A 23,741-nucleotide genomic window follows, 5' to 3' on the forward strand; every position below is an offset into this window, starting at 1 on the left:
GAAAATTTGTATTTTTTGTGAGAGATTTTTTGTGTAAACCAAAGGAAACAACCAAGTGCGTTGGCGCAATGGAATAACAGCCAGAGTACAACAGTAAAAAAGTGACAGGGGATTTGAGGAAATCTCTATGATTGTGTGTAAGGTCCCTACAGCAATTAGGGCAATGGAATTAGGATAAATAAGGACAATTTACTGTAAGACGAGAGAGAGAGAGAGAGAGAGAGAGAGTGAGTGAGTGAGTGAGTGAGTGAGTGAGTGTGTGTGTGTGTGTGTGTGTGTGTGTGTGTGTGTGTGTGTGTATTACAGACGTTACACGTTAGAACTGTCCGCAATGTACTTATTTTTCTCGGTATGTAGTCGTAAACACGTGGATGTCAATAGTTATTTATGCAACAAGTGGATAATCTTGATGATTATGGCATGAGTCACTATCGTTCGTGCGACAAATTTCACGAGCGTCATAATAAGATTATCCACGGGTTGGATACAACACTTTATGGCTTCTTAGTATTCTAAATATTGTAGGAAATAAATTATGAAATAATTCGGCACGCATAGCTGACAAAGTCTTCGTATGTTCGTACCGATTAGTTGTGCCTGACATTGGAACTGAATAACGAGAAATGGATGACCTTTCAGGTCCAAGCGTTCCGGTATTACGTCATAGCGATTAATCCGATTACGCACAATATTGGATGTAAAACCAGCCTGTTTATATAATGCTAGGATGGCATCAAATAAATTAGCCTAGCATCCCTTTTAAACATATGGTAATGTAAACGCAAGATCTGTTGCCCCAGATTTCTTCTCGTTTATGTTTCATGACATTTCATGAAAGTGGGACTCTACTATTTTTGTATGCATTAGTGTATTATTGCGAAGTGTTGTACTGTGCACAAACAGGATAGATAGAGAGCTATAGTAGCAATACTGCTCCTGCAACATCCACAGTTTACTCGACTTCAAATTACTTATGGCAGTGCTTATCTGCATTCTAGTCGTACAAATTAACTACACACATAACATACATAAGTGTTCTGTCCACGGGCAGGTTTTTCACTGCAAACCCAGCATCCTCCAATCCTTCCTATTTTCTGCCTTCCTCTTAGTCTAATTAAACATGGTATTTTCAGTTTGTATTCTCCTCTTGTGAAGTCAAAGTCCACGACGACTTATGGAGCCGAGAGAGAAATGGAATGCCATAAAAGCACAAAACGAACGCTCGTACACGCACGCACGCACGCACACACACACACATCACATACATAGGCTACATGCGAAGTTCGCCAATATTTAACGAAATAAAAGAGAAAAGTTTGTCAAGAACAAACAAATACGATCCTGCCCAAACCTGGTTTTTCAATCTTGGAGAACACATTTTTCTTTAACACATGAGCATTAAAAAGAGGTCTCCCTCTAAAAAGTGTCATATTAAAGCAAGATTTATAGCTTCTATTTCCGAAGTGAACCACGTGCTCTGTTTCAGCAAAGTATCAGGTTCCTTACGTGCCTCGCGGAACAGAGGATGTGGGGGTCTTACAAGAGCGGAAACACGGACAAGCACGGCTCCGTTGTGCGGGTGGCGTCACGTGCCCCTGACGAGGATGTCACGTCCCAGAGAATCCGAGTTAAACACAGATAGATTCACACGTGAATGATCGTAATTGATATACTTGACATTCGGTCATCAGCTGCGATATTACAACGAGGATGTCACGTAGGAGAACGACGGCTGCTACTCGTATTAGCGCCCCGTGAGAAGCAAGCGAGAGTTTAAGCGAAGGGAAGCCTCCACCCCTAAAGTTAATTAGTAATTTAAATAGCCGTCTTCAGCGGTTGAATGGCTATCATGTTTATTATTATATCCAAGGTTCGCGCTTCGAACTGGCTGGGAGCGATGGACTTTTAAGGGCATAAAGATCCTTGAAACGAAATGAAGATATAAGACAAGCAGGAAGAGCCTAACCATTGTCCATTCAAAATTACTGATGCTCTCAACGTTAACAAAAGCATTTTGTGTTCTTCCGCGTCAGTTCCTTTAGATTGGTCAAATTATTTCCACATATTAAATCCTTGGTTACGCCAGCTATTTCAGTAACCAAACGACACTGTCATATTATCAGTAGCGAAGTGCTTGTGAAACATTCATTGTCTATCTTAAATTACTAGTAGACTCGGTGTCAACAGCGCAATGAGTTTATCTTCAAATTGTCCAGCTAACCCTCAAAATGTACCAAAATATCGCCATAACGCGCTAAAATATCTCTCATCTTTTCATGATATTTCTAATAGAATTGCCAATTGCAATTTCACATTATGAGTCTCATAAAATTCACGTATGTATGTATGTATGTAGGCCTATGTATGTATGTATGTATGTATGTATGTATGTATGTATGTATGTATGTATGTATGTATGTATGTTTGTATGTATGTATGTCTCAGTCTGAGTCCCTCGTGAATGGAATTCTCTACCTCAGAAGATCAGGGGCTGCCAGCAATAACCACTTTCAAGAAAAGGCTAAACGATTTCTTACGGGCGCAGTCAAATCGAAGTTATAATTGTGATCGAGTTTAATAACTTAATTTAATTTAGGTATGACTATTATTATTATTATTATTATTATTATTATTATTATTATTACATAATTATTGTATTGGTGTTGTGAAGATAAAAAGAATTCATTGTATTATATTGATTACGTATTATATTGTATTGTACTATTGTATTGCTTTGTATAGTATTTTATTGTACTGTATTAATTATGTTATATTCACAGCAATGTAGTAATTTTCTATCATAATGGTTGAGTGGAAGAGAAGGCCAAATGGCCTTAACTCTGCCAGTTAAAATAAATTATTATTATTATTATTATTATTATTATTATTATTATTATTATTATTATTATTATTATTATTATTATTATTATTATTATTATTATTTAATGCTTTGAATTTGGCAAAGTCATTCTTCTTCTCGCCTCCCAGTATTTAGAGAGGGGTCCTTAAATAACACAAAAATAAATTTACATATTTCTTCATAAGTCTGCAATTAGATAATAGATTATGCAACAATTTCTTTGAGCACTGTATATAACGGAGGAGGAGGAGAAAATCATGTAAATATGAAAAAAAAAGTATGGAATTTTTTTTTTTTTGTGAAATATGAAAATTTTACTGAAGTATTATAGAATATGAAAACTTTTGACATTAAATGGATTCTACACATTGCAAAGCATAAAAATCCTTGTTCCCATACCGCTAGCGGCAATGGTTTATGATATGAAATTTCATATTTTGCCTGTTTCTGATTATGATAGCGGAAATGTTTGATATCTTCCTCCAGGCAATCACTCAAATTGCGTACTGATCAGTTTACGATTAATTACTGTGATCTATTGCAATGAATCGTTATGGATGCTATGGATGCATTATCAAATAGAATAATTTAACATGACTACAATCTGTGTGCATATAGCCTACGCGTTGAATATAAAAATTTATTGCCGCTATTATTAATTACAGTCGAATGTACTGTGGCAGACGACCAATTATGAAACTCCAGCAACATGCACGTATTTATTTACATGAGATATCCTATGTAAATCTACGTATCTTATACCTATACCTTTTTCCACCCATACCATCCACTCACTGATTTATACATCTATTTATAAATCTACCTACCTACCTATCTCACATTTATATCTACAGGGTGTAACAGAATAATTATTCCTCATTTTGTGATGTGATAGATGACATGAAAATAAACATTTTTTTTAAATAAAGTAGTGTCCGGAAATGCTTCGTATAAAAGACAGATCTCATCATTGACAATATGGCTGCATTTGTAGTTACACACAACAGTCACATTTGGAATGACAAGAATTCTAAAGCTGTTAAGAATCTCCGAAATCAATGGAAGTTTTCTGTAAATATTTGGTTGGATTTGTTGATAACTATCTAGTGGGGCGTGATTGAATGGACATGTTTATGACATTTCTCTTGCGGAAATGCTTCCGGAGCTAATTAAAAGATGTCCCGATTAATATGCGGAAAAACATTATCTTTCAACACGACGGTGCACTCGCATATTTCGGCTTAAATTGTCGAAATTATTTAAATGTACATTTTCCGAATCGTTGTATAGGAAGAGCAGGTTCAGTTGCTTGGCCGGCACATTCCCCAGATATGGCTCCAGTTGATTTTTGTGTTTGGGGTCATATTAAATCAATTGTTTATGAAACACCCATCGATACAGCAGAAAAACTAAAATTATTCTTGCTTTTCGCGATCTTCGTCACCTACCACAGATATTTCGAAGGATTCATCGTTCAATCATACGGCGTTATACTTCGTGTGTGAACAACAGGGCAATTTTGAACAGTTCCTATAGTTTGTCAATACCATTTTCTTAATGTCTGGCATTAGATAAAAAAGTTATTGTGTAATCATAGAAATTAAATAAAGTAACTTTCCAAGACGAGATTCTTTTATTTTTTTTCTTCAGATCACTATCATTTGGAAACGAAGCATTTCCGGACATTACTTTATTAAGGAAAAAAGTTTAATTTCATGCCCTCTATCACATCAGAAAATTAGGAATAGTTATTCTGTTACACCTTGTATAGGGGTTACTTGGTTTCTTCGTCTGACCACTTCGCGCTGACGCAAAGAAATATTTTGTCGTTACGCAGCAAATACAGGTAGATTCTTTCGTTCTTTTTGCTTAAATTATTTAAATCTGCAATAATAATTACAATTAAATTTACGTTACACGGTTTACTTGCACGAACCTGACATGCGATGTTTGAGTTTTTGTCGGCAACCAATCACGATTAACTGTAACACATGCATTTATTTACATCACAGACGGTAGTTATTTTTTATAACTAAAATAAACTATCACCATCGGCACAACAGCCAAATCATTATTCATTTTCAAAGTCGAGAAATAATATGAAAAAACTGACTGGACTGGGCTGACCAGATAAACGAGACTACTGCATGGACATCTGCACTATTCTGAATAGACTGCCCCTACTCAGGAAATACGAGTAAAACTATTGTGTATGGGAACGACATGTAACGTTTTGTTTCCGTCCCGACAGGCGCACCTGAACACGTGCAAGCACGACGCTGTGCCTTGCACCAACAAGTGTGGGGCGCAGATCCCCCGAGTCCTGATGGAGGACCACCTCAAGTACACCTGCCCGCAGCGGAGGGCGAGGTGCGAGTTCTGTGGGAAGGACTTCACTGGACACACACTCGAGGTGAGTGAACGTTGTCTTATTGTTCATCTCATTTCCGGAACCGGCAGCTGAGAGTTCGCGTTCATAGTAGTTATGTAAGTTGTGACAGTCTAAAAGCTCCTACCCCGCTTTGTCTTTGAGACAAAAGCATCACGCCTCGGGGCATAAAAGGGGCAAACATTATTAAGCTCAACTTTGAATTTGAAGTCAATGGTTAGTTTCACGCTCCGGTTACTTCACCGCCAGGACTCTCAGAATGACTTTGTGGCCTACTCATGCTCCTGTCAAATAAGCGCCAGGGTTGAAGGAGTCGGAATAAGTCAGCCCGCCTAATCCAAGTCAATTACTTAACTCCATATGTAGATGAAATTATTGGGGATCATCAGTGTGATTTTAGGCCTAATAGATCAACTATTGACCAGATATTTTGTATTCGACAGATAATGGAGAAAAATTGGGAGTATAAGGGTACAGTGCATCAGTTCTTCACAGATTTCAAAAAGGTATATGACTCGGTTAAGAGAGAGAGTTTTATATTATATTCTTATTGAATTTGGTATACCCAAGAAATTAGTTCGATTAAATTAAAATGTGTCTCAGTGAAACGTACAGCAAAGTTCGTATAGGTCAGTTTCTATCTGATGCGTTTCCAATTCACTGTGGGCTAAAACAAGGAGATGCATTATCACCTTTACTTTTTAACTTTGCTCTAGAGTATGCCATTAGGGAAGTCCAGGATAACAGAGAGGGTTTGGAATTGAACGGGTTACATCAGCTGCTTGTCTATGCGGGTGACGTGAACATGTTAGGAGAAAATCCACAAACGATTAGAGAAAACACGGGAATTTTACAGGAAGTAAAGAGATAGGTTTGGAAGTAAATCCCGAAAAGACGAACTATATGATTATGTCTCGTGACGAGAATATTGTACGAAATGGAAATATAAAAATTGGAAATTTATCTTTTGAAGAGGTGGAGAAGTTCAAATATCTTGGCGCAACAGTAACAAATATAAATGATACTCGGGAGGAAATTAAACACAGAATAAATATGGGAAATGCCTGTTATTATTCGGTTGAGTAGCTTTTATCATCCAGTCTGCTGTCAAAAAATCTTAAAGTTAGAATTTATAAAACAGTTATATTACCGGTTGTTCTTTATGGTTGTGAAACTTGGACTCTGACTTTGAGAGAGGAACATAGGTTAAGGGTGTTTGAGAATAAGGTGCTTAGGAAAATATTTGGGGCTAAGAGGGATGAAGTTACAGGAGAATGGAGAAAGTTACACAACACAGAACTGCACGCATTGTATTCTTCACTTGACATAGTTAGGAACATTAAATCCAGACGTTTGAGTTGGACAGGGCATGTAGCACGTATGGGCGAATCCAGAAATGCATATAGTGTTAGTTGGGAAGCCAGAGGGAAAAAGACCTTTAGGGAGGCCGAGACGTAGATGGGAAGATAATATTAAAATGAATTTAAGGGAGGTGGGATATGATGATAGAGAATGGATTAATCTTGCTCAGGATAGGGACCAATGGCGGGCTTATGTGAGCCCGGCAATGAACCTCCGGTTCCTCAAAATCCAGTAAGTATTATTATTATTATTATTATTATTATTATTATTATTATTATTATTATTATTATTATTATTATTATTATTACAGCCTGATCCGTTTGGGTATGGATAATATTAATTTATTATTATAAAACTATTATGATAGTAGAAAAATTTCTTGCTGGTTATATTATGATTAAAAGATGAGAGTTTTCACATATGACAATCAACAATACATAATCTGAAAGGATAAATGAAAATCGTAGATGAATAAAATGGCTACTACAAACCAACAGCGGCCACAATGTGTTCTTTGGTGTGCTAAATTTGAGAATGTTAAAAGAGTTCAAAGGGAATTTTGACGTATGGTGTGCGTAATGTACCTAAATACGATTCCATAATGTTGTGGTATCGAACATTTGTAGAAACAGGTTCTGTGTTAAATAAACATGCAGGAGGTCGCAGGCGAAACCCAGTACGAGAAGTAGCTATCTCTTGGCTTGGCCCCCAAACTCCCGAGATCTAACCCCTTCTGAATTCTTCGTGGGGGTTTTGTTAAAGACATTGTCTAGTCACAGAAACCCAGGAACATTGATGATCTGAGAGTAAAAATTACTCAAGCTTTTCAACAAATCACACCTTTTATGTTACAACGGACATGGACTGAATTGCATCACCGTTATGAGTTGTGCAGGGTGCGCAATGGGGGGCATGTTGAGCTCTGAGGAATCTCCCATTTTTTTAGGTGGGTTGTTTTACGACGCTCTATCAACATCTCAGGTTATTTAGCGTCTGAATGAAGTGAAAGTGATAATGCCGGTGATATGAGTCCAGGATCCAGCACCGATATTTGGTTGAGGAAAAACCCCGAAAAAAACCTCAACCAGGTAACTTGCCCCTACCGGGATTCGAACCCGGGCCACCTGGTTTCGCTGCCAGACGCGCTAGCCGTTACTCCACAGGTGTGGACTCTCCCATCTTTCAGTGTTATATGCACAAAGTTTCAACAAATAAAGTTCAGTAGTAAATGTTTTACGATGTTTTTATTTTATCCATACCCAAACGGATCACCCTGTATACTTTATTATTATTATTATTATCATTATTATTATTATTATTATTATTATTATTATTATTATTATTATTGGTGTAAATAATCGAAAGATTTAAATAAGTAATAATATATTACAATACAACGTTGGAAAGTGCTTTTTACAAAATCGAGGAAAAGTTTGAAAAACTCTGAGATTTTGTAATGTACTCCAGAAACGTGTTTTGTACATTTTTTGGACGACCATATTCTTAAATTGCAAATAAAATATATTTTGCATTGAAAATTTATAGCAATATTATTCCAAAGCCTTCGCAAAACTATACTGTAATGGTAACTAGGTAACAATAAGTACACTGTAATGGGTCTATTTCAGTATAGTTTTATGTTATGAAGAATGGTTTCCCTAACAATAAGTTTCTGTGTGGGAATTCTCTTTCAATGCCTAACAACAATAGTTGTAAACACAACAAAAAAACACGATCGTGCAAAAATAAATATTACATTGCACTAATATCAGAATGAAACTTTAGCAATCACAAATTAAATACTGTATGTTATGCGCCAGATTCAATTTTTTCGTCGACAAGGCGACCTGCCGCCTGGAAATTGTCCAGCCCTGTTTTAGAGATCTTATGTATACACGTTTAAATTATGTACGTCGTAAAGCAGCACTGAAAACTTAATGTTCATAGAATTTTAATTTTTCCGGACACCTTTGTAGAACACCCTATAAATGAGGTCATTACAGACCAGTTGGAATGTGACAATGGATGAGGGTTTTCCCATGCTTGTGAACATAAAGATTTGTTACGGTTTCCCCCAGGAATGCGCCTACATACAGATTCCAACAGAAAGCGGGGATTAATAAAAATGCTTGCGTGACGTGTTAGACTATCCTATAAATCGTATATAAGCCTATGCAATGATTTCAGCGTTTACATTCGAGTACGTTCCAGTTATGTGGCGGCGAAATGTCTCTCTCCTGATTATGCGACGTTATCTTAATTTTAAAATGTAAAAGTTTGTAAAAACTTTAAAAAAGAAAACAATGTAAATGTTTTCGTGTCAACATCGCAATAGCGAAATTAAGTGATATTCTGGAAGATCTTAGAAGGCATGTGTTTATAAATATTTGGTCACACTGTACACAAATGAATTCTCTTGTTTTTGATTGTTTCTTACAGCCACGTCCACTTTTAGAAGTCATTCAACCAAAAACCACAAACTTTATTTCCCACATAACAAATAAAATTCTCTGTTAATGTTCACAAAAATACGCAGCGACACTGGAAAATATAGCTTTGGTTTGGATATAGTTTTTTTATGATGCTGAAACGCATGCGTGTGTGTGTTCTTACGAGGAAAGTTATGTTCATTTCATGAAGCTAATACAATTATCTTCATGCTTTTATGTTCCTCTTTGGAACTTTTATAAAATTTTGTACCAAGTACAATTGTCTTAAATGATTCTAATATTTAAACCACCATAGTATTATACATCTATACATTTCTGTTAGTGTAGCGAAACTTACTGACGTATAGCCCTACCTATAAGATGCACAAACTGAAAATGAATTTCGAATAAGTTCAAATTAATTATTAAGAATAGTCAATAACTTCGTTAGGTGCTCGGCACTGCAAATCACTCAGAAATCATTTCACTTTCTAAAATGTATTAGGCCTACAAACTTGTGGAGTTGTAGCAATTTCCACGTCAACTCATGCGAACATTTTGAACATCTGCCACAGGTTTAGATCTTTATTGAGTAGGCCTAACTATTTTCCTTACATTAACTAGGTAGCCCTAATATTACATTCATTTAGGGGAGGGGAGGATATAGGTATATCACATCAAACTATTATTTTTTAAACAGATTTGTACCTTTATATTTTCTTAACTCGACTCTGTCGGTAAATGGGTCAACACAACTGGCTTTATATGGGTGCATGGGTGTCCGCCATCAGTAAAAAAATCGGGGTAAACTGTATCAGAGAGAGAGAGAGAGAGAGAGCCACAGTTTTAATCATGAATACGTCGCTGATAGAATTGGTGTTGAGGTAAATGTCAGCAGTGGCAACGCCTTTTAATGTCAATATCAGGCACAACAGACTCAGAAACATTGCACTCGCTCGAGCCGTGCGCCTCTTGTCCATTCTGACGTTCGGATTTAAGACGTGCCTTATACCACAGTCTAGTATATACAGTCACGAAGCTCAATACGCAGGGAATATGCATCCATAGATAGTTGCTAACCACTAGGATCGCTACTATCGCCTCATCACAGACAATCCGAAATAGTACCTGCACAGTCTATTGTTCCTAATACCCTCGAAACTCAAGCTTCATGACTGTATATACTAGACTGTGCTTATACTCTCTACAAAGTTGAGCATTCCTTTGAGGCACCCCAATCGATTCGTCTCGATATCTTCTATCATCTTGATACCCTTTCATCAATTTCATCTTGGATTTTTGAGCGGCAATCTTTGGCATTTTGAAATTCTGTCGCCAAGTTTCACTTTACATGCGCACCATTCGCTTGTTTTAAATGTCACTGTACAGCGGTCTATTATGCCTTAAAGAACTCATTTCAAATGACACCTCGATCATCGAAATATAATAATAATAATAATAATAATAATAATAATAATAATAATAATAATAATAATAATAATAATAATAATAACTTTTTTACCATTAGATCTTTTTCCTAAAGAGATTAGATTTTAATAATTTAGTAGATAATCCATCTCTATACAATAAAGCAGAAAATATAATTTCTGGATTGAGATTATTAAATCAATACAATACTGCTTTTATCTGTTCTTCTTTAGATTTTGTTCAAAGATCTATGAAAATTGTAGAAAATTCTATTGGAGATTTTTTAGAATATTGGGAACCCAAAAAAGAAAAAGAAAGTATCACTTTTTCTGAAATTATTATTATTATTATTATTATTATTATTATTATTATTATTATTATTATTATTATTATTATTATTATTATTTTGAAGCTTCGGCACTTTAAAAAATTTCGTTTAATATAGCTATAAATTTAAATAGTTTATGTGTCAATGTCATATAATCATTTTTATCTACAATTATCACACGATTTCAACATTGTTGTGTACTATGTGGTGCAAAGATATCAGCTGCCTCCATATTGTCAGCACCTAAAGTTTGTAATAAAAGGGGTCTTTTACTATTTAAAAAGATCTGTAAGTAAGTTTTGTTGAAATACAAAAGAAGAAAATAAATTTATAATGAAACTCTACATTTTTTTTGTCCCACCTGTAATATACCACCCGTAACACTGCCAGCAACTTAATTTAGTTGTTTTGCCAAGTGAATATATCTATATTTTAAGGATCTTGGAAACATTATTTATCACTTTTTAAACCTCTATTTCTTCATTAATATCGACATTAAAGCTGTGACAATAATAGAAGAACAGAAAATATATGATTTAACTTTTAGATATCACAAAAATGCGTTTCCAATTTTTGTCCCACCCGTAACAAATCTTAAAAATATTATTTCAAATACATTAATAAAATTTTAAAAGTTGAAACAACATCCATTATGTAGGATTATGCTTCATTTGTAGAATTCAAACATGAAAGGTTACATTGCATTATTTAAAGTAACATAGCAATTTGAAGTTAAAAAACTGAGTAAGAATGTCCCACCCGTTGGCTAATTATGGAATGACTGTACGATATTTTAACACCACTCTATGAATACCAGTGGTTTAGTTGGGCCGAAATGCCGTTCCGGAAAATAAAAATTAACATAATATACGCATGTCGGAAACATGAGGATGACAAACTTGACACCCAGTACGAACCGATTTGGTGATTGCTAAATTGATAAAGTGAATTCCTGTAAATATTTTTTCCAACTAAGTTAAATCACTGATGTAGATTATGCAAGAGATGATGTAACGACCAACAATTTAATGGTAGCTCCACTAGAACAAACGAACGAAAATTGACGTATAATTGACATTAATAGTACATTATGCAACGAGCTATAATGATAGTAATTAAGAATCGAGTATGGATATTTATGAAACGAGCGCAAGCGAGTTTCATAATTTTCATACGAGCTTCTTAATTACCATTATAGGCGAGTTTCATACGACTTTTTATGCTCGACCATATTTCTAACTTGAAATTACCGGTATTCAGATGTACACATTTTATTTGTAACTGACAAGATCGGAAGTGACCTTGTTCTAGGTCGTGAATTGTTAGATGTGCGCGAAAGTATTGATTTTTTCCGAGGAACAATAATGTCATTGACCTTGACGTAGTCCCGTTAAACGTGATAATATTTGAATATTATTTACAATTAACGCTAATTATTATAGTAACAGAACATAACCTTCTGCGACAGTATTGGATTTCCAGCCTCCGTGACTTTTCGCTAATTCTCTTTCGATTGCATATCCGAGAATAATCGATACTTGCGGTTTTATAGCGGTAGAAAGCTGATCTGTCATTGGCTGAACAGTTGTAACCTGAGTCGTCATTGGCTGAAAGACCTGACCTTTAATGAGTAGGTGTACTTTAATGACATGCATTAAAGGTCTGCTACCAGGTGTATAATTACTACATTTCGGCATGGTCGAGCATAAAAGTTTATTATGCAATTACAAACATTAATGTACTGTTCTTGTATCTCGCATTAATGCCTTCAAATAGGATTAGTGAATACACCGAAATTGCTATTAGGCCTAAAATGGTCAAAGGAATCTGACAGCAGAATGTAATAATAACCAACTTAGTGAATAGATATTAAAACGAAATTACAAATGACTACTTACTTACTCCTCTTTAAAAAAAAAAAAGTTCAGATGGTCGCCGCCTCTGAATGTACACTGTAACCTAACCTACATTAGTATACATTAAATGTCGCAGTGTGGCAAATGAAATTTTACAATGGTAAAATTAAATAGGGCATTTCGGTACCGGCATTTTAAGTCAACTATATCGTATCAGTTGTTTAGGTCTAAATGAGATAACCAATTCCTATGTAAAAATAATTTAATGTTATTTATTAGCCACAATGTTAGGAATTACGTTCATACTACCATAGCTATTCCCAAAACAGATGTTATTGGTACCGATTATCGTTGGGTATAAATGCCATAACCTTACATTACTTATTGGTCCAAATCTAGAAACCAGTGCTAAATTCCATAGAGTAACTTTCAACATAATTCTATAAAATTAATGCTGTGCTAATAGACTATTAGCCCGTTGTAGATTGTCCCTATTTCTTTAGTCGCAATAAATTCGAATGAATTTGCCTACTATAACAGCCACAAGAAAATGTATGTTTACTGTATCTTGACCACTGTATTCTAGACATTAGCACATTTCTTTTGCAGTCCATCACAATTTCAGTTGAGTTTATATTTTCTATCTGCATAAATGTGTGTTTAAATTACTAATAGGTGTACAAATTCCCATTCACTTACTAATTCAGCTCATTAACATACCACTCCTCCAAGTTATAGTTCATAAAATACCGCAACTGTAAAGGTACGACATAATGTATGCTACAAGGTAAAGAATTATTTTTCAATATATATCACTGATAAATGGCAGTAAGATTATCGTAACCTCCTGCAACATTTTTAGCAACAAATAATTTAATAAAACAGCGCATTTAAACATACTCTAGCCTACATTACAGCTCACAAGTTCTAAAAAAAAATCATACAGTAGATAAAATATGTATGCCACTATATAGATAGGTACTAAAATGTTTATATAATTATGCTGATAACTACTTACCGATTATTCTAACTCCCTGCAGCATTTGTAGTAAAAACAAAATTCTTCGAACTTTTACACCCACACTGCTTTTAGTCTTGTAAATACGAGTGAAAATACTACATAAAACAAAAACTTCGAAAACAAAAATGGATGGTATCTGGTATAAAGAACGAAAAAACCTGTGACGCAAAGAAAATCACAGATGGTAGTGTCCGCTTTTGTTTGATTTAGATTAGATTTATAACGTATGAGAGTATCATCTATTTCAATATGTACGCTTACTTTTAAATTTCACCCAAAGATGGATCTTAGTTAGCAGGCTTGGGGAGAATGCCATTTATTAGCCATTTCAATGACCTTTACTACCACATCAAAAAAAGTTGGGAGAACAGCAATTTTGGAATCTAAAATAGCTAATTGAAAACAATGAACTGATTATTTGTATAACTTATTAACTTTGTTCACTTTATTATTTTTTATTTGGTTATTTAACGACGCTGTATCAACTACTAGGTTATTTAGCGTCGATGAGATTGGTGATAGCGAGATGGTATTTCGCGAGATGAGGCCGAGGATTCGCCATAGATTACCTGGCATTCACCCTACGGTTGGGGAAAAAAACCGCGGAAAAAACCCAACTAGGTAATCAGCCCAAGCGGGGATCGAACCCGCGCCCGAACGCAACTTCAGACCAGCAGGCAAGCGTCTTAACCGGCTGAGCCATGCCGGTGGCTGTTCACTTTATTAATTTTGTGGTTTAATGCAATAGCAATCAATATCATTTCTCTGAAAGCTGAAACTGTGCACTATTAATGTTTATTATGAATACAACTAATTCTTTAATTAAAATTGCCTGTAGCACTTAAGCATCCCTTCGAGATTTTACCGACTTTGGTTGTTCTTGTATGTAAAAGTACAGAATAGTTACAGTACGGTATATAAAGTAAGTGTTTTATTATTTTTGCCCTCTATAACACCAAAATAAAAAAAAAATGCAATCTTTTAAATTATTATTTACTGTCTCCCCCCCCCCTTCAGAATCGAGGAGCTATTATAAGGAAAGTAAAGCCTCTTAAATACTTCCTTGCAACTATGATACATCTCATAACATTATGGACTCCAAGTTTTCCAAGCAAATAAAAAGTTATTGTTGTTGTGTTTGTTTCCAGAATCACGTTGGGAGCTGTGGATTTGAACCCATATACTGTGAAAACAAATGTGGCATGAAAGTTCAGAGGCGGCATCTAACTCAACACAAAGCAGCAGAATGCTCCAAGAGGCTAGTTCCTTGTCGATATTGCAGCAAGGAATTTGTTGCAGATACTCTACAGGTCCACCACACAAAATGTGGGCGCTTTCCTGTTGCCTGTCCAAATCGTTGTGATGTGTCCATCCTCGCAAGGGAGGATTTAGATTTACACTTAAAGGACCAGTGTCCTATTCTGGGCATATGTTGTCCATTTAAGGATGCAGGGTGCAGGTTTAAGGTGAGTATAAATAATTATTAAACTAGATTGTTAACAAAAATGTCACCTATTCAGAGTAATAAAATGAAAACTCCCCCCCCCCCTTTTACGGAGGGACCCAAAAGCTTGTGCCATAACCTGAGGCTTTCTATCAATTCAGCTACACAACACTCAGTTCCCGATGGAGTCCGTGATTAATGCTCCTCTTTTCCCTTAAGAGTTCTGCAGCTTTCTCAGAATGATGTCACCTATATGCAAATCCTGTATTGACTTGAAACTATTGAGTGGATAAACTGTCCAGCATTTGCTTAGAATTGGTTGAAAAAACCCCAACTAGGATTCGGACCCAGGCCTATTAGTTTCATAGTCAAATATACTGATCACTACTCCACACTAGTGGACTAATATGTGAGTTAGCCCTTAGTGTAGGAAAAATAAAAATCATATGAAAATTATTTAATTAGAAGAGAAAAAAATTTACAAACCTCTACTGCAAGAGAACAAAATATAAATGTCCAGCAGCAGGGAAAAGTCGTGCCTCTTTCTGTTTCGAATAATTCCTTCCACAGCCAATTTAGTATTTCCAGTTCTCAAATCTGTGTCAACACCAAGCTGATTTTTAAGCATGTTCTTCACATACTGGTAACAAAATGCTGAAAATATTTGCTCACAAAGATTTGTATATAAAAAAAAATCCAGGACCACTAAATGTTTAAAAGCTTTTTCACCTAACTTCTTAAAATGACGAAAAACATGATCCAAAACTTTTCAATGAACCACCACAAGTCTTGTCAACAAATGCTTCGAAATTCAAAAGAATTCGTTATCACGAGTTTCATTTCTCACGTAAAAAAAATATATCATTACCTTGAAGGTTGGTCTCTCAAATATGAGAAAATATTTGCTACTTGTAGTTAGGCTACTATACACAACCACTCAAAATTTGTCAAATGACCAATGGAAAATTTTGAACCTGTAAGAAAAGATCGTACTTCATCAATGGACCAGCAATTGAGAACCACAGATATGCTTCGAAACTTCAATATGAACACAACTCAAGCCTAACTGTGGTTGTCTTTTAATCCAGTCTTTCGCTGAACAAAATGTATAGTGATCTACCTCTGGCAAGTGCTGAAACTCATAATGAACTGATGGAGAGGCTTTCTTGCAATACTTACCTCGATACCTCGTCTTTATTTATTTAAAATCATTTTCAACTTTTTACTGCCAGATAAGTAACAGGTTGGATATGACAATTCCATTGACAAATCAGAATAAAAATAAATTGCAAAAAACGAATGGTGGGAAGATGGGAGAGGAAGAAAAGGTTAAAAACAGGTTTTTTTTCTTTTACATATCTTCCATGTTTTTTTTTTTTTTTTTGTAAGATTTTCAGTTTCTAGATTTTACATAATGTGAAAGAATTTATGACGATTGTGAATTGAAGAGCAATCCTGCCTCACGACTGCTTTGTCCAGCACAAATATCGCAGGATCGAACACTAATTGCTTTGCTGCTGAGAACCGTAGCATGCTGTCCACATTACTATTTTCTTCTTCTTTATTTTAGTTCGACTCTATTCCAAAATTCTTCCATTATTATCTTGTTTACACTAAAATGCAAATAATTTCTCTTTGGTTATTTGGGATGTCAATCTAGTCTCCAATGTGAAGAGCCAATGCTTTGACTGTAGGATGAAAACACAGCTTATTTTGTGTAATTTCCTAAATTAAATCAATAAGGATGATTTATTTTCTCATGAAGACACTATTTTAAAATAATTTAATACAGAAACACAACTATTGCATGAAATGCTCAATAAGTTTTTGTAGCTTTATTCTCTTCAGGTCTAATCAACAATAACAAAAATACAGGTTGCCAAGTGACGACAGAAAACAAAAGATGCAAAAACAAATGAATGAGGTATATAAACGATTGAATGCTCTTTCATATTTAAGTGTAAAAAGTATGTTGTTTGTTGTTTTCTAATGCCAGGCGTTTGACAATAAAGTCATTTGACCTCTTGCACTCCAATATTTTTCAAAGATATTATCATGGTCAACCACTGAAGCACAGATTTTGAGGTGTTCCGAATTCATTTCTTGGTTTGAGTTGCACAATGGGCAGTTAGGGGACTGATATATTCCAATTCTATGCAGGTGTTTGGCCAAACAATCATGGCCTGTTGCCAATCTAAATGCAGCTACAGATGATTTTCGTGGTAAATCGGGAATTAACTGTGGATTATGATACAGAGAGTTCCATTTTTTCCCTTGAGATTGTGTTATCAAATTTTGTTTGTTGAAGTCTAAGTGTAAAAATATAGGGGTGCCATTTGAAATTTCGAAGTGGAGGTGGCTGGGGGTGGGTGAAATCTAAAATGCAATTAGGTGGTTTCAGACTTCTCCCTCAATATTTGAATTGACGTTTTTTTGTTTAAACTGAATTCAATTTAAATAATTAGTTATTTAGACCGGGAAGTTTTGAAATGAAAGTTCTGTATAACATACCATTAACGGAACAGAAAAAGCTTTGGCTTTTCAGATTGGAGACTAGATTGACATCTCAAATAGCCAAAGAGGAATTATTTGCGTTGGATAAAGGCAGTGTTAAAGCAAATTTTCATGGATTACCTAAATTTTTCCGTTAATAATCGTTTGTCCATTGATGATGGTGGTGATGATGATGATAATACTAATACTAATACTAATAATAATAATAATAATAATAATAATAATAATAATACAGTGACGACCTAGATTAATTTTCAATTAATTGTTCACTCTATACATATGTGACATTTATTTCTGAAACTGCTATAGTACAGACTTGCTATGTTACAGGGAAACCGCTATGCTCTGGAGAAACATGTTGATGATAACACCAAACAGCATCTTGTACTCATGTGCAGTGTTGTTACCAAACAGCAACACCAGATCGCCAGTCTGAAGAGTGCACTGTCACGAATCTCCCTTAATTATTCCGGTAAGTAAAATCTTTTTCAGCCTAAGTTTCCCTTTGAATGCTCCAGAAAAACTTACGCTTAACCTTCAGCCAGAAAATGCACCTGTGCAGGATGTAAACGATTATCAAGATGTACAGTACAGTTCACTGAAAACATTGTCAGATCTTCACAGAAAATAGGGAATTATAACAGATCTTGCACAGAAAATAGGGAATTATAAAAAATTTGTTACTTATATTAATTTGCTGTTGTGAAATTAAAGCTTGTATAGAAGATACTGAATGTTTCTTATGTTATTATATTGCAAAGAAAACATTGGTTTCTAATGTAAAGCAAGATGCTCTGATACGTCAGCTTTCCATGCCCTTGCACAAAGGTTCAAATTCGGCGAGTCCAAATGGAATTAGGGTGGAAAAAGATGGGTTTTCTTGGGGTATCCTTATGGTCCCTACCACCATTCCATCGTTGTCGTCAACATCATCTTTTCCTGTTCCTATTCCTCCTCCTTAATAAAAAATACAAAGCTATCAATTTATTGTATTTCAAAATTGTAAGGAACAACATTTATTGAGCAAAGAACATAAATTGAAGCTGATTGACCGGAAAAAAAATGGTAACTATAACGAAAAAAAATTTTTATATAAAAATGGATAATAAAAATTAACTATTTACATTTTTCGTATAATATAACCTTCTTCTTCTTCAGTCCCTTCTGCTGCTAAGTGTCGGGTTCGCCTCTCTCCATCCATTTCATCCATTTTTCCCGGTCTCTACATGTTCTCTTCATCTCTATCATTGTTTTTCCTTTCTGTTGGCCTATTCTTTCTATTGTATCCTCCCATTTAATCCTTGGTCTTCCTCTTCTCTTTCTTCCTTCCACTCTCATTTCCATCACCTGTTTAACCTTCCTTTCCTCTCCCATGCGATATACATGCCCAAACCATTTCAATTGCCTTTCATTAATCACCTCTGTTAATGCTTTTCTCATTTTAACTTCTTCTCTTATCCTGTCATTCCTTATCCTATCTCTTCTGGTCTTTCCTACAGCTCTTCTAAGATATTTCATTTCCACTGCTGTTAATTTACTTCGATGTTTATCTGAGAGTGGTAAGCTTTCGGTACTATATTGTATTATAGGTTTAATTACTGAATTATATATCTGTACTTTTGTCTTAGTGGTTATTTCTTTTTTCCCAACTATTGTATTACTTATTTGATAATATGCTGATGTTGCTTTCTTTACCCTGTTCAGTACTTCTTGATCTACTCTTCCATCACTAGTTATTATTGTTCCCAAATATTTATAACTTTCCACTCTCTCCAGGTTTTGTGCTTCACATTCAATGTTATAGTATGTCTGCTTAAAACAGTGGCGTATACTGGTTAAAGGGTTTGGGCTACCGCTGACCCTATTATTACACAAAATATATCTAACAATTACTTTAATTTTAATTACTATGGTAAAACTAATAATACAAAATTATTACATTATGTTATATTATAAACTTTTTCTTTTGTAATTTCCTTGGGCTACCGCCGGTAGCCCGCAAAATACGCCCCTGGCTTAAAATAATACTATTATTTAATCAACTGTCGGAAGACAGGTTGAAACCTCATAAGTGACACCAAAAAGGCATCACTCATGAGGCAACTAGGCCAGGAGACAACAGGGTAGGGTGACCAGTTCCTTTCCCCCTCCATTCTATATATCACTGACTAGTAACATATTATACTAACCAGACTTCAGATGTATACAAACAATTTGTTCTTCCTCTGGACACATCGTCAAGTGAGATGTACTGCCTGATGATAGAAATACATATCAGCCAGAAGCTCAGAGGATAAAAATATTATTATTAAAGTAATATTCTTTCTCGGTTTGCATTGTTACACATGTGAGATTTCGTTATATTTCTAAATTATTCATATTTAAGGATTCACTGAGATGAAATTTGAATATTCTTAACCGTACAAACTAGATCTTTGCAAACTTTTACAAATCATGGTGCATATAAATAATCTCTGTACGAAGTTTCATCTCATTTGGTCCAAAATTATATGAATTAAAATTTTTGTAAATTTAAATTTTTTTTTTTTTAAAATCACTACTCCTCAATTTCAAAATGTTTGCCTGAAATTTGCTCCATATACCTTTCAAATTCCCTGAAACGTAGCTTTCCATTTACTTTCTTCAGATTATTCTTCAAGGACTAAGAAAAAATTTTATTTAGTCAAATACAAAAATAGATAAAAATTGTGATGTCTACCAGAAGAAAAAATTATTTCCCCCAAAAATCTTGAGATTTAAGGAAAATCCTGATAGGAAGTTTTGTTAAGCATACCTTTAAGAAGACCTACAAACATCATGCATATAGTACACGATTTAAAGTAGGAGTAGCATTTTTAGTAAAGCAATATGTAGGAAAAATGCAAATGGAGAAAATTGAAATTCAAAGTTAAAGGAACACCCAGCATGCAACTTTTCTTTCAAAAACGACGGCTGAAACAGCTGATGATGGGACTATCTGCATGAAAATTTGAGGACAAATTTTCTGAACCATACACAGTTTTTTAATGTTAAAGCCGAAAAATCTAATTTTTCAACAAAATTGACAAAATTTCACTTCAGCATATCGTTAAATGCAATTTGATATAAACTGTGTTATTTTTGTTCCAGGAACTCTTATCTGGAAGATCAGTGACTATACAGCGAAACTTACAGAAGCAAAAACAAAAGAAGGGATGGAATTAGTCAGTCCACCTTTCTATACTAGTCAATATGGATATAAGTTACAGGTATGATGCATTATATTTCAGTCCATTTATGGATACTGTAGAGTCGGGAAAATACTGAATCAATTTTTATATTTCGTTTTATCAGTTTTAATTCTTTATATTAGTTCCCATCTCAGACAATGAAGTGGCACTTTTAATGTGAAATCAGAGTGATAATCTTAAAAACTGACTCCGAATTCATTCCATAAGGTAACACACATCTCAGAAAGATAAATGTGTATTGTGCGAATTGAAGGAGGTGCTAGGATTGAGAGATTATGTTCCACTACAGCGACTATCAACAGATAAACCAGACATACTGAGAAAGAATGTGGAAAAAAATATTTAAGTTGAGTGGCGTAAAGGAGTGATTGTGCAGTTAGTAAATGAATTTGTTGTCATCTTCAAATAAATATTAAGTAACGGGCTAACAGCACAGTAAAAGAGAAAAAATCATTTTGACGTGATAAGAATTTTAGAATAATTGATTAATTCAAATAACTGTTAAATAATAATAATTCCTTTCCAGTTAAGCAAGTGCTCAACATGGCCACAACATGACATGATTAAAGACAAGTTTATAATAAATATCAAAATAATGAATGAAGGAAAATAATGATTGAACAAAATTATTTTTGCCAAATGGGAAAGAATCACTATGTCTAGTAGCAAAATGTAGAAATTATAAATGAACACTGAATGAAGAGTACAAATACATAGTTTTAGCAAATCATGCGTTCACGAAAAACAATTTTTCAGCTGGTAACATTTTTACCTTTGTTTTATGCCCTTCCAGATGAAAATATCGTATGTTTATAAACTTGTGAAACAAAGAAAAATTTTGTGTATACGCGAAATTTTTGTTTGTAGTACAATATCATTGGAAATTAGTGTTTTTTAAGATGAATAATAATTATTTTTTTTTACGAAATTTTCTTTAAAATTGCCCAAAGATTGGCATTTATGCCTAAAAATTTGAATTTAATATTAAAACCTTATTTCAATACGGATTTTTTAATTACAATATTCATACCTGATTTCAAGTGACTATTTTTAAATATAAAGTAGAAATAGTCTGAATGTTCTGTGGTGCCTATTAATTTATATTATTTACACAAGAAATGAGAGACTGTTACAAAGATAATTTTTCTACACAAATGTAAGTGCAGATAGAAAACTTATAAAATGTTAAAATGTAGATACAAACAACCTTAAGATTCCCTTGATTATACAGACTTCTGGTCTTATTGGAATATAAAGTAATGAATTTTGCATGATAAGAGTCAAAAAGCCATTTTTTTAATACGAAATGACACAGAATTTAAGCAATTTTATACCGAAATTTAAGATTTTTATTCACTAAAAACTGAATCCCTAATGAGGAGAAACTAAAAGGTTAGTGTTACATATAGATGCATTCCTGTTAACAAGACAGGAAATATCGACCTCTAAAGTAAACAGCATACTATAGATTAAGTGGAATGGTATCAGAGACTTTAAGGAAAATTCAATTGCACGTCATTGCTTGGGCAATGGGGAATCGTGGGTAGGGGACTGAAAAGAAAATTGAGACGATGTCATAAATCAATTGAGGGCCGTTTTTTCAAAACTTGCTAACTAAAAAAACTAAATTTTATAGGAGAGACAAAGCACTATAGTAAGCAAGTTTTGCTGTATGTCTCACTTATAGCAGAAAGCAAGTTTTGAAAAAACGATCACACTTTGACACACTACAATGAAGAGAAATAACCCAATTTTACTAAGATGCTTTGAACATCATGTAGTGGCCTGACTTTTGTTAACGAATCCATCAAAATCTCAATTTTGCAAAAACGGTCCTCAATTGTAACACAATGTATCATACAAATGATGCACTGACAAAATAAAAGAGAAATGAAGTCAATTCACAATTTCTCCATATGAATGAGATGTGTGCATTTAATTTTCAATTAAACTCTTATTGCATATTATGTTTCTGTATCGTTGCAGGCATCTGTGTTTTTGAACGGCAATGGTGCTGGTGAGAGTTCTCACATCTCAATCTACATAAAAATTCTGCCTGGGGAATATGATGCCTTGTTGCGCTGGCCATTCTCACATTCTGTATCATTCACCCTTTTTGATCAGTCAAGTGTTCCGGAGAAGGTGAGATGAAATGTCTCTCTGTGTAGCCTATTTTCCAAATACAGTGGAACTTCCAGTAGAGTAAGCACAGGATAGTCCATCTAAAGCTCTAGACTATGTCGCAGCTTGGATGAGTTGAGGGAGGTGTACTGCTGTACCAGAGGTTTTTTAAGAATTTTTTTACTACATAAATTGGTACCAAATTACCGGAATTACATTATTATTATATTTTTAATATTAAATGGGACCCATTACAGTACAGTAGTTGAAACCCTGGACTCCAGAATTAACAATAACAGCAACAATTTATTTTAGATTTGAACTGCATATAACTGTTATTTAAAAATCGAGTGACTAATGAACACGTTAATAACAATGATCAGTGTTGCCAACTTTGTGAGTTAATACCCATAAAGAGTTTACTTTTTAAGTCTGATGATTCTGATAGAGTACATTCATTTCATTCATTCATTCATAACGTTATGCCCAAGGACAGGTCTTTCACTGCAAACTCAGCTTCCCCCAGTCTTTCCTATTTTCTGCCTTCCTCTTTGTCTTCACATATGATCCATGTATCTTAATGTCGTCTGTCATCTGATATCCTCTTCTACCCCAAACTCTTCTCCCATTCACCATTCCTTCCAGTACATCCTTCAGTAGGCAGTTTCTTCTCAGCTAGTGACGCAACAAATTCCTTTTTCTTTTCCTGATCAGTTTCAGCATCATTCTTTCTTCACCCACTCTTTCCAACACAGCTTC

The 23,741-nt window shown here is 34.5% G+C and overlaps 1 protein-coding gene across 2 annotated transcripts in view; it reads left to right on the forward strand.

Annotated features, from left to right (window-relative positions):
• Nucleotides 1–23,741, forward strand: part of Traf4 (TNF receptor associated factor 4) — a 199,855-nt gene that overhangs the window by 167,416 nt on the left and 8,698 nt on the right. For both annotated transcript variants that reach the window (XM_069847020.1, XM_069847019.1), the window contains exons 4-8: nt 5,112–5,273; nt 14,822–15,139; nt 17,962–18,103; nt 20,761–20,879; nt 22,848–23,003. In XM_069847020.1, the coding sequence (XP_069703121.1) occupies nt 5,112–5,273; nt 14,822–15,139; nt 17,962–18,103; nt 20,761–20,879; nt 22,848–23,003 (897 nt within the window). The remainder of the gene's footprint in view (nt 1–5,111; nt 5,274–14,821; nt 15,140–17,961; nt 18,104–20,760; nt 20,880–22,847; nt 23,004–23,741) is intronic.

The sequence above is a fragment of the Periplaneta americana genome, chromosome 15, assembly GCF_040183065.1.
Source record: "Periplaneta americana isolate PAMFEO1 chromosome 15, P.americana_PAMFEO1_priV1, whole genome shotgun sequence".
Classification (NCBI taxonomy): Eukaryota; Metazoa; Arthropoda; class Insecta; order Blattodea; family Blattidae; genus Periplaneta; species Periplaneta americana.